This window comes from Camellia sinensis, chromosome 8 (assembly GCF_055761805.1).
Source record: "Camellia sinensis isolate YWXY chromosome 8, ASM5576180v1, whole genome shotgun sequence".
NCBI lineage: Eukaryota > Viridiplantae > Streptophyta > Magnoliopsida > Ericales > Theaceae > Camellia > Camellia sinensis.
In genome coordinates, this window is record NC_138968.1 from 7,353,713 (window position 1) to 7,366,621 (window position 12,909).

The following is a 12,909-nucleotide window of genomic DNA, read 5'->3' on the forward strand; positions in this document are numbered from 1 at the left end:
TTTTTGATATTATTCACTAGACTTTCACTCATTCTCACTCATGTATATGTAAGTGAGCAAAGAGACGTCCAAACTGATGCAGATTGAATTTAGAAAATAAGTATTTTTATTTTATTGTTTTAAAATTAATATTGTTATGGAATTATTTAGTTATTTAGTTTCCTTATTTCCGTATTGCATTATGGTAGTTGTCAATTATTGTTGTTTTCTAATTAAGTTAGGTCTATATTTTGGTAGTTGCTAATTCTGGTTGTTTCCTAGTTAAGTTAGGTCTATATTTTGCTTATAAATAATGGGTGTAAGCCTTAGGGCTCTTCAGTTTTAAGAATTAATATATTTCGAGTTTTAAACTCTTTACACGTTTCACGCTGCATCACAAACCCAGCCTCGATAAAGACTATGAGAGGAAGTCAAGTTTTTGAGGAGTCAGCCTGAATGTCTCACGCACGAGACTTTGTTTTTGTCCCTTTTGTTCTTTTGTTACTCTTTTACTATTTTGGTGGACACGTTGGATCACCAATGTATATGAGTTTTTGTTGGGCTGACCGCATATCTAAAAGTTCCTGGATGTATATAAGATGTTAACTCTATTTATGTGTGAGTTATTATGAAATACCTTTGGAATGATTATGCTATACCATGTAAGCACAACTCATTAGATAGAGTTTTTAAATCTGCTTCCGTTTTGGCCCCTTTAATATTTCTAAAATTATTTAAGGCCGTAGATAATCTCATGATTATTGGTCAGTTATGACCTTAATCCACAGGGGCTGGTTTAGGTCATGACACTTAATTCTCTAGTACCAGGCGTTGTTCATGGCCAAAATGAACACAACCGTAAAAACCAAACTGTGTCTGCGGGTACACTATGTGTAGTATATTGTCTTGGCTTACACAAACAGCTGAACAGTTCAAGGCATCGCGTCCGCTGGTTAGCCAGTAAGTCCTATAGGCTTTCACTAGAGGAGGTTCAAAGCCAAAAGCTACTTATCTCGATGTGGCGTATCTTCTTAATGTACTATATCTTTGTCTACATCTTGTTGCATGTCCGTTATCGTGAATTTCATTCATGTGGGGGATTATTGGAAAAATGACTATGAAAAGTTTTGAAAAATCCTTATTTTTTGCTAACTTTGAGCATTAATTAAGGTGGAACCCAAGCATTATTTTTAACGTTTTTCATTGGGTTCATGTTTAATGTCGCGTAGTGAATAAAACCGTGTATTTGGTTACTCAAAACCATTTTCGGATGAATGAGAATTCAACGCGCATTTTCGGGTTCATGGAAATGGATTTAGGTGGGTTTCCTACACATTTATAAAATGTGCTTGTCCCACGTTGGAAAGGCTTATAGATTTGAGTGGGTTTATATACCTTAGTTTTGGATACTTGAGATGGGCCCCAAGGGGTACCCAAGTTTGTGGGAGGGTGAGATTATGGGTGAAGTGGACTAAACCCATTGGACCCAAAACAAAAATCATGCGCGCAGCTGCTGCCTTTCGTCCGGTCAGTCGGACAGGCTGGCCTGGGCATGGGTGCGTGGTGTGAGGTTGGGTTAGGCTTGTTTGGCCCAATACTTATCCTTTTGGGCCAAAACATCTGCGTTTTATTTATTTTATTTTGAATTTCGGTTTCAAAATTCAAATTAAATCTATCCAGATTGTTTTTTCTCACCCAAATAGAGCCCTCCATTCGAACAGGTTTTCTACCTATTGAAATTCAAAACCGAACCTGTTCAATCTGTATGAACAAATTTATATATGTTCAAATGGATTTCTATCTGTTTGGTACATATTCGAACAGCTACCTTTCTGCCTATATAAAGATTGCTTCCAGCAATTCATTTGATTAGATTTTTCCATCATAATTTTGTCATTCTTTTTTCGGTCTTCTGTGTGTTACTTTATTTATTTTTTTATGAAGAAAAAGAGAGAGTTGCAATAGAGTTTTGGTTAACCAGACTTGATTTTATAGTGCTGTAAAATCAAGTGTTAGTCGTTGCATCCTTGTAACAACCCCGACTCGTGATTAACATTAATCCCTGATTAATTATGTCTAACAGTAATTAAGGAGGAATTCTATTTGTATGTGTGTGTTGCATTATCTGTGTTTATATCTATTTTGCGTAAGAAGATCTGTTCGTGTCTTAGTTTCGATTTGCGAATTAAAGGCCTTATCGGCATTCCATACAAAAATTGATCTGAATTATGTGTTAATTAGAATTTATGGGATTTTATGGTAGGTTTAATTGAAATTCGTTTCGGAACGATTAAATAAGATTGATTTAATCCCACTTAATTGCCTATGACTTAAACTAATTAGGCACCATTTCTTTTATGAGTCCATTCACCTCTTCTCATCCACTTACATACACCTTTGAGCTTATTCTACAAAAACGTGAGAGGGAGAGAGAGGGAAAGAAAATTGAAATCAAAAGCAAGAGGAAAGGAGAATTGCTAGGGAATGAAAGGAGATTGAATAGGAACCTTAGATAATTCACCAATTAGAGCTTCATTGAGAGGTTGAGGTATGAATTCAACACCTAGATTATGTAATTGTGATGTTAAAACATGGATTCATGAGGATTAAGTTGAGTAATTTATGATGAACAAAAAAAAAAAAAAAAAAAAGAATGAGAGAACATAGATCATATCATGCATGCATGCATGTTTCATAGCATTTTGAAGTTGATTTTCAAGAATTCCCTCATGCATGTCTTGTATTCACTTTAATTTTGGAAAAACAATGAATTTTATGTTGTTTGGTAACACTTGACCATGTTTTGAGAAGCTTTGGTTCAAAGAATTGCATGCATGTCATGTTCTTGGGTTATTCTTGAGATTTAAGTTGAATTTTGTACAATTGGCATGTCATTGGGCCATGATTTCTTGAAATGATCCTTTAAACATGTTGTTCTATCAGTTTCTAAGTGTTTTCTCTAGTTTTGGCTCAAAAAAATGAAGTTTGATGCTTTAATATTTGAGTTTGAGCTTGAAGATCAAATCTGAAAATTCCAAAAATTTGATCCACGCTCCAGCGGGGGACTCCACGCTCCAGCGGGCACTCTGAGTACGTACACTTCCACTCGAACGTAAAATACATGTACCCAGAAGTTCATATGTTTTGCAGTCCGCTCAAGCGAGGGACTTCACGCTCGAGCGAAGGACTGAGTCTCACGCTCGAGCGTAGGTCGAGTGTCCGTCGAGCGTGAAATTTATGCATCCAGTACTTTTGTTAAAATTTGCATTCCGCTTGAGCGAGGGAATTCATGCTCAAGCTGTCACGACCCAAACCCGCCCCTATGGGTTTAGTACCGTAATCGGCCAGTAATCCGTAATTACTGAAGGCCTGCTTAACAGTAATAACAATAATACAGAGTACAGGGGCTGGCGGAAGCCAAAACAGTGATAAAAGATGTCCAATGAGCTATGACAGTCTGTATGCAAAAAGGCTTTTCAACATATTCACATTGGATACCAAAACAGTATTTACATACATATACATAAAAATACAATCATCTAGGACAGGGACCTAATCCCTATTAGTACAGTACAGTACAGGTACAGTTGGTCTATACAGAAACAGAGATAGAAAGGATGAATCTAAAACACCCCAAAAAGCCCTAGCTTGAAGGACTTGGAACCTCTCAGTGAGGCACAGTGGTTGGCTTGACAAAAAAGGAGCTAACCCGACGCTCCTAACTCCGCTCCGGTGCTTGAACACCTACATATAAATACAAACAGTGAGCTAAAGCCTAGTAAATAACATATGCGTAAAGAGGTTAAGAATGAATGTCCTTTCAGTATTTAAAACAGTCAGTTATAATAGTATATCAGTCATTCAGTCATAGCCGTCATATGTGGTACATCCCATAGCAAAACAGTACAGTAAGTCTTAACAGACCGAACAGTCAGTTGATGGCTATCATATCAGTAAACAGTAGTAGTTTCAAATATGGGAACCGACAGAGATCTCTGTAACAGTAGCAGTAACAGTACAGTAAGGATAAATTGCTAAAGATGCCATGAATACAGTTCGCAAATAGGACAAACATTCATTCAGTAAAAAATATCATTTCAGGAAGCAGTACAGTTGGTCATTAAGAAAATATTCATGATTAAATATATCTTTACAACATTGTTACTCACAGAGTTCTGGGCTACAAATAGGCTTGTGAGCGTCCTCGGATGCTAACCTTACACATTTACAGGATGAACACACACTAAGTTGCATGTTTGGGAAACAATAACTTAGTCCCTAACTCGACTCGGTGTGGTTCTATAGCATTATCCTCATTAAGATGCCTTAAACTAGGCCTAGGAATGCTTAGGATGGAATGAGGATGCAAAGATGCACTTTAAAACACTTTTCGAAATTTTCAAAAAATAGGAGTCTCGCTCGAGCGTGGCTTTCTACACTCGAGCGGACATGCTGATAAAGGAGCTCTGCTCGAGCGTGACTTCCTTCGCTTGAGCGGATTGTAAACTATAGTAAAAGTACTGGATGCACAAAAATCGCGCTCGATGGGCGCTCGATCCACGCTCGAGCGTGAGACTCAGGTCCTCGCTCGAGCGTGAATTCTCTCGCTCGAGCGGACTGTAAACACATGCAAAAGTACTGGATACACGCATTTCACGCTCGAGTGTTACTTTCCCTGCTCGAGCGGGATGCATGTATTTAGAGTGTACGCTCGAGCGTAAAGTCCTATGCTCGAGCGTGGGTCCAAAATTTGGAATTTCCAGATTGAACCTTCAAGCTCAAATTCAACATTTAAAGCATCAAATTCGATTATTTTGTGCTAATTTTCTGGAAAACACTTTAAAACTCATAATATGACATGTTTCAAAGATCAATTTGCAAAATCAAAACCCAAAGGTAGTTCAATTAAACACCAATTCAAATGTAAGTATGAAGAACAATGCAAAATCATACATGCATGAGTTCCCATGAACTCTAATGCTTCAAAACATAACCAAAGCAAGATTGAGCTCAAAAAATCATGGTGAAATCATGGACTATAACCAAAAATGTGGACATGCATGTGAAAATTCATGAAGAACAACTCCAAAATCCAAGAATATGTGCATGCATGCATGAATTAAGCCCCAATTCAACTCTTACAAATTAATTCTTGACTTAGATCACCAAATTACCATGGACCATGCAAGTAACAACTTAAATTCATAAATGAGAGGATGAAATCTCTACCTTAGGTCTTGTATTCAAGATATGCAAGCTCAATTATACAATCTCTCTTCAATTTCTCCTAAGTTCCAAGCCAAACTTTGTTGAATCAATTCTTTCCTTCAAATTCTCTCTCTCTTACACGTTTGGTCTCAAAGATGGAATGGATGGCATATCAAACATGAGGGAAGTAGAAAAGAATGGTCTTGAATCAAGCCACTAGGTGGCATTTGTGTAAATATTGCAACTAATGTAATTTAACTTTATTTAATCATTCCAAATCAAATTTCAATTAAATCTAGTATAAAATCACATAAATTCTAATTAACACATAACACTAATCAGTTTCGGATTCGGCCATTGATAAGGCCTTCAATTTACAGTTTAAAACATAAAACATGAACAAATCATTTAGCAGTCAAACAGATAGATTTGCATTTAAACTAATACACTCAATCAATCAGTTCAGAATTTCAGTCTAATCAGTTACTTATCATATTCAGTCACCGTTTAGCAGTAATCAGTGGTGAGGGTTGTCACACGAGCGAACCTTCACTTTTTGCATGTCCGCTCAAGCGAGGAAAGCCATGCTCGAGCGTAGACCTTGTTTTCAGCAAGATTTGGAAAATATTTTCAAGAGCATTTTTGCATCCTCATTCTATCCTAGGCATTCATAGGCCATGATTAAGACTCCATAATGAGGTTAAAGGCTAGAAACACACTAAGAACAGATAAAGTAAGTTATGTACGTTTTGGGCGTGTGTTTCAAGTGTGCGTTTGTTATATGTTCTTGTAGGTCACGTGCCATAAACCGTTGATTAGTCTGCTCCGCCTGTCTGCACCTGAAGCCAACTGTGAGTAATAACTTAGTAAAGCTATGTTCAATTTTATTTATTTTCCATACGATGAAATAAGATATGTTTTCTGAAATGTTCTGTTCTGTACAATGAATGACTGTCCAATTTCTGACATATATTTGTGGCATCCTTAGTATCATGTGATACGTGTTAACTGTTACCCGGTATCGGAGGCTCCATCATGGAGCTCAGCATGTTTATCCTCTGTTACCCGGATCCGGAGGTTCCTTTATGGAACTGGTTATTCATAATCACCACATGTTCTGCATCTGCTCTGTTAGTGCTAATGGATGTACTACGTATGATTAAGCACGACTTATGATTTATGTATATGATCTGAACATGATTATGAACTTGAATTTGATTTATGATTTCTGAATCTGTATGGACTTCATTCATTAAAACCCTTTACTCCGTTATTATTCACTAGGCTTCCACTCACTGTTTATATTATGTATGTAGGTGAGTCGGTACGTGATCAGGGCTCGAGTTGACGGCCCACGTTTTAGTTTTGTCAGCCAACTCTTGCACCTCCCGAGGAGGCTCCTGATGAAGTTCAATTTTGTAGCTGTTTTTGTAATCTGTATTAGACTATGTTTGTTTGTTAAGATGTGGGCGAAATTTTTGTCGTAAACACCTAAGTGTGTTGTGTATATATTATGTGTGTTGACTTCGCTTGCATTTTATAAAAGTTTCAAGCTTTACTGTCCCATGTATGTTATCACAGCTCGTTGGACTTTGTCTATTTTGTATATTTGCTTTCGCAACCCCTATCTATATGTTAATCTATCATGAGGCCTTTGGTAATCCAATGATTACTGGCCGGTTGCGATACTAAACCTATAAAGGTGGGTTTGGGTCGTGACAATCCTGGGAAGTAGACGCCGGTTAAAACTCGAAGCACCGGAGTGAGGGCGAAACCTACTTTAAGGAGATTGTGTCCAACACAAGTGTTAATATTATTTTATGTAAGCTTTTAATTCAGGAAATAATTTATGTAATTATTTTTCTGAATTATTTATTTTATTGTTTATTTAATTTATACATTTAATTTACACACACACCACTGTGGGTATAACAAATCTATGGTCAAAAACCAAGCTGCGGGAAATGGTGAGCTTTTGGATAGTGAAAAAGACCATGACATGCTCCCGAAGGTGGTGGAATTCTCCTAGCAGAATGGAGACGGTAGAGAAGATAAGCTGAGAGTCAACATTCATGTCCAACAATACGAGCAAGGATGGATCTAGGGGGGCGGAGGGGGGCGGCCTCACCCCCAAAAATTTGAAAAATATCATATATTATACTAGAAATTTTAAAATAATTTAAAATTATAGGAGTTCGCACCCCCAAATTTTTTTTAGATAATTTCAAAATTATATAGAGTAGCCCCCCTAATTTGTAGTTTGATAAACATGTTCAATGCTACTTGTGTAGTCCTAAGAAACGTAATTAATGATAGAAGCAAATCGAATCAACGAGCTGAGGCAGATGGAGTTTATGATTCCATTACATCTTTTGAGTTTGTCTTCATCTTACATCTTATGAGGGATATCATGGAGATTACTGATGATATTTGCCAAGCTTTGTAAGTAAATCTCAAGATATATTAAATGTAATACATTTGGTGTCTACAACGAAGATACTTATTTAAAAATTTAGTGAAGATGGATGGGTTCCATTGTTGGAGAAAATTAAAATATTTTCTAATGATCATGGTATACAGATTCCTGATATGAGCTGTCCTTATAAAGAAGGCCGAGGTCGGTCTCATTCTGAAAGAGATCAACTCACCATGGAACATCATTTTCGAGTTGATATTTTTATGGTTACAGTTAATTCTCAGTTACAAAAATTAAACAATAGGTTTAAGGAAGATGTAATGGAATTGCTTGTTCTTAGTTCAGCTTTGGATCCTAGGGATGGTTATAGATCATTCAAAATTGAGGATATTTGCAAACTTGCAAATAAATTTTATCCCATGGATTTCTCCGAGCAAGAAAAATTGCATTTGAACTATAAGTTGGAAAACTATAAGCTTAATATTTTCATACTTCCCGAGTTTCAGAAGCTGTCAACCATTTCTGAGTTATGTCAATTGTTGGCAAAAACAAAAAAGTTGACAAGTTATCCTCTTATTGATAGATTGATCCACCTTGTGTTGACTTTACCTGTTTCAACTGCTACATCAGAAAGTGCATTTTCAGCTATGAAACTCATTAAGTCTAAATTGCGCAATAGGATAGAAGATGGTTTTCTGGCTATTTACTTGATTACGAACATTGAAAAAGACATTGATCGAGGGTTTGATGTAGATTCTATCATCCATGCTTTTGATATTATGAAAGAGCGTCGAGTTCAATTAAAGATGCCTAATTTTAGTATATAAATGCATGTAGAAATAATAACTACTTTTTGTAAGTGAATATTGGCAAAAAAATATTCTCAATTGTATAATCATCTTTTGGTACTCAACTATGTTGATAAGGAATATATAGTTCAATATTTTATCGTAACATTATTGATTTTTTCCATGTTAGTAGAAATTGGTATTGGACTTCAAATTTTATTTGTTAGAGGTTAAACGTACTTTGGCCCCCCCAAAGTCATAATCCTGGATCCGTCCATGAATGCGAGCATCTCGTAAAAGAACTTTTTCCAATGGATAATAATGTTTTGTGTGATGAGGAACTTCGAAGTGGTGCTGCAAAATGTGATAATTTGAATGGAAACCTGAATAATAATGAAAGCAAAGAAAAAGAAAAAGAACATTCGGTGGACGTTGAATTTAAGATGTGAGAGAGCTGTAAGATTGGAGAGAGAGACTTCTCTCTTGAGAGAGAGATCCAGAGCAGGAATCCTTTGAAGAGGAAGTGGATGCAAAGGTGGAAACAGGTGTAAGCTATGACCAGATAAATGGTTTACCCTCATCAGCAAAAAATCTTGATATTGGCACAAGCTCACCGTCGAAGCAATAGCAACATTAAAAGAAGAAGAAGCCTTTGCTGCGCAAGTTTGGTAGCCTACTCAAGAAGAAGAGTACTAGCAACCACAAATAATGGGCTGTTGGTGGCTGGCAGGTACAATTGGATTCTATCTAGCACCTGATTGTGTTTGCTTTAATGTTTTTTTGGCTTCTGATTGTCAGACTATATAGGGAAAAGAAAGATATAAAAGGGCATGTATCATCTGTAGATTTTTTTAAAGGAATTTCTTTTATTGTAATTCCCCAGTTTGGGAGAGCATCTTGTATTTGATGGAGATTTTTTTTTTTTTTTCCTTTCATTTTTTATTCTTCTTATTTTCTTGGAAAGGAGTTGTAACTTTTGAAATTGTATCTTTTTGTGCTTTGGCCTGTTTTACGTGAAGTATTGTTCATTGTTATATTATAACTTCATCTATGGCAAACAACTACTGAAATTAGTGTCTGTAATAAGTATGTTAGTGTTATGTGTCAACTTGATCTTTGCTTCTTTCATTTTGTTTTTGTTTGAATTAGTCTACCAACACACAAACTGTTGTAGACACAATATATATGGACAGATAAGATTTTTTAAAAGAATGTATATGGAAGACGGACAAGATTTTTTAGAATAATGTACATGAACAGATAAGATTTTTCAAAGGCTGATCCACTGATAAACTTGTAAAATCTTGTCAATTCTACTTTTAGTATTTTGATTGATTTTTGTATTTGCAGTTTTTTTTTTTTTTTTAGGTGGCATCAGATAAACCATTCATTCATTTATAATAAAAAAAAAAGAAAAGAAAAAATAGATAAATTTCACTTTACCCTTCATGGTTTGATTCATTTGCAAATAATCCCATTGTTATTTGAAAATAACTACATAATCCCCGTATAATTTGTGAACCAAATGTATAGTCAATTTTTTCATCCAAATTAATGACATGTGAGAGATACGTTCCGTATATTAATTTTAAAGACTGTTAGAATAGTAGAGAGAGAAAAAAAATAATATGTATTATATTGAATGTGCCACGCTTGTTGGTTCAACATCTAGTCTCTACAACTGTTCAGCATGACCCCGTAAACTGTTCCGATATTGATTCCGGTTAACTCCTATATTGGTCCGGGGTAACCCCTTTAAACTGTCTCCCGACTTTAGTTCCGGCCTCTGACCTATTTCAAGCACAACAAAATATCCATGATATGTTTTTTAATTAATAAAAGAATGTCATTCTTTTTTCTTTTTTCCCTCTCTATGATTTCTCTACACCCTCTCCTCTCTCCCACTACCCCCACTCATCCATTTCCCAGCCCTTACATATATTACCTCAATAAAGGAAAGAAAAGTTCTTGCCATTTTTTTTCTCTCCTTTTCTAAATATATATATATATATATATATGCTTGTTAGAGTAAGGCATCGTTTGGCAAGTGACTTTTTTTTGTCAAAAAGTCATTAAAAAAATTAAAAAGCCAACAACTAATACCAAAAAGGCAAAAATTTTATTTTCTCTCTACTTGTCATCTCAAACATATTAATTTTTTTTACATCATATTTGAGCTAAAAAATCAAAAAATTACTAAAAAAATCTATTCCCAAATGAGGCATAAGAATGAAGAGAAGACAAACGAAAGGAAAAAGAAAATAAAGGAAAGAGGGAGTAACTAACTTCACATTTTTGCTATTCCGTGAATGCAACTTCAATGAAAACATTTTGAACAAACCTTGGAAAGAGATTCCTGACCGATGTGAATAGGGACGGATCCAGGATTATGACTTTGGGGGGGCCAAAGTACGTTTAACCTCTAACAAATAAAATTTGAAGTTCAATACCAATTTCTACTAACATGGAAAAAATCAATAATGTTACGATAAAATATTGAACTATATATTCCTTGTCAACATAGTTGAGTACCAAAAGATGATTATACAATTGAGAATATTTTTTTGCCCATCTTCACTTACAAAAAGTAGTAATTATTTCTACATGCATTTATATACTAAAATTAGGCATCTTCAATTGAACTCGACGCTCTCTCATAATATCAAAAGCATGGATGATAGAATCTACATCAAACCCTCGATCAATGTCTTTTTCAGTGTACGTAATCAAGTAACTAGCCAGAAAACCATCTTCTATCCTATTGCGCAATTTAGACTTAATGAGTTTCATAGCTGAAAATGCACGTTCTGATGTAGCAGTTGAAACAGGTAAAGTCAACACAAGGTGGATCAATCTATCAATAAGAGGATAACTTGTCAACTTTTTGTTTTTGCCAACAATTGACATAACTCAGAAATGGTTGACAGCTTCTGAAACTCGGGAAGTATGGAAATATCAAGCTTATAGTTTTCCAACTGATATTTCAAATGCAATATTTCTTGCTCGGAGAAATCCATGGGATAAAATTTATTTGCAAGTTTGCAAATATCCTCAATTTTGAATGATCTATAACCATCCTTAGGATCCAAAGCTGAACTAAGAACAAGCAATTCTATTACATCTTTCTTAAACCTATTGTTTAATTCTTGTAACTGGGAATCAACTGTAACCATAAAAATATCAACTCGAACATGATGTTCCATGGTGAGTTGATCTCTTTCAGAATGAGACCGACCTCGGTCTCCTTTATAAGGACAACTCATATCAAGAATCTATATACCATGATCATTAGAAAATAATTTAATTTTCTCCAACAATGGAACCCATCCATCTTCTCTAAATTTTTAAATAAGTATCTTCGTTGTAGACACCAAATGCATTGCATTTAATATATCTTGAGATTTACTTACAAAGCTTGGCAAAGATCATCAGTAATCTCCATGATATCCCTCATAAGATATAAGATGAAGACAAACTCAAAAGATATAATGGAATCATAAACTCCATCTGCCTCAGCTCGTTGATTCGATTTGCTTCTATCATTAATTATGTTTCTTAGGACTGCAGAAGTAGCACTGAACATGTTTATCAAACCACAAATTGAGGGGGCTACTCTATATAATTTTGAAATTATCTAAAAAAAATTTAGGGGTGCGAACTCCTATAATTTTAAATTATTTTAAAATTTCTAGTATAATATATGATATTTTTCAAATTTTTGAGGGTGAGGCCGCCCCTCCCCCCCCCCCAGATCATCCTTAGATGTGAAGTATGGATCAGAATTTGTTCTTTTCTTTTATTTTTTTCTTCACAATTTTTTTTTTTTCCTGGCCATCTCTTTTTCTTCTTCTATTCCTCCCTTTCGTTCTTACTAGAGTAGAAATGTACGTAGGCAAAAAAAAAAAAAGAAAGGCAAAATGGTGGGAATTTTTCCCTTAATTTCTTAAGGTAAATAAAAAAATTTTAACATTTAAAGTGTCAAAGTCAAAATATATATATATATATATATATATATATATATATATATATGTGTGTATAATAATTAAGGAGTCAATGTAGAAGAGTAATTTTTATACTATTTTTTTGGATTGCTTTTGAGTCTAGATTGCGTAAAATGTTACGATGTAGCAATTTTTGTAAAAATTAGACAGCCGTTGGCAGTGGTGGGGCCACAGTTAGAGGGGGGTCACGTGTGCCCCTGAATTTTGGAATAAAATTTTTTTTTTGTATAAATATAAAGAAAATATTTTAAACAAAAAAAAATTACAAAATATTATTTAGAGTGAAATATTAATGACATTTTTTTAATTATGAGAATAATAATGGTTGTTTTTTTATTGAAAATAAAGATATTACGATAAGTCATATTATTATCTATGAAAATTTCAATACAATCGTGATGCCTATCATTATTGACATACAATTATAATTAATCTCAATAAAAATTTAGAATTTATTTAATTGTTAGGTACATTTGACATGTAGGGTTTATCCTCTATGTGTTTCTTTACTATTGGT

The 12,909-nt window shown here is 34.7% G+C and overlaps 1 protein-coding gene across 1 annotated transcript; it reads left to right on the forward strand.

Moving 5' to 3' along the window:
- Positions 1–7,456: 7,456 nt before the first annotated feature.
- LOC145797466 (uncharacterized) lies at positions 7,457–8,430 on the forward strand. The gene is made up of 2 exons (XM_082884608.1): positions 7,457–7,629; positions 7,908–8,430. The coding sequence occupies exons 1-2, from the start codon at positions 7,457–7,459 to the stop codon at positions 8,428–8,430; spliced, it is 696 nt and encodes a 231-aa protein (XP_082740734.1).
- The last annotated feature ends 4,479 nt before the right edge of the window (positions 8,431–12,909 follow it).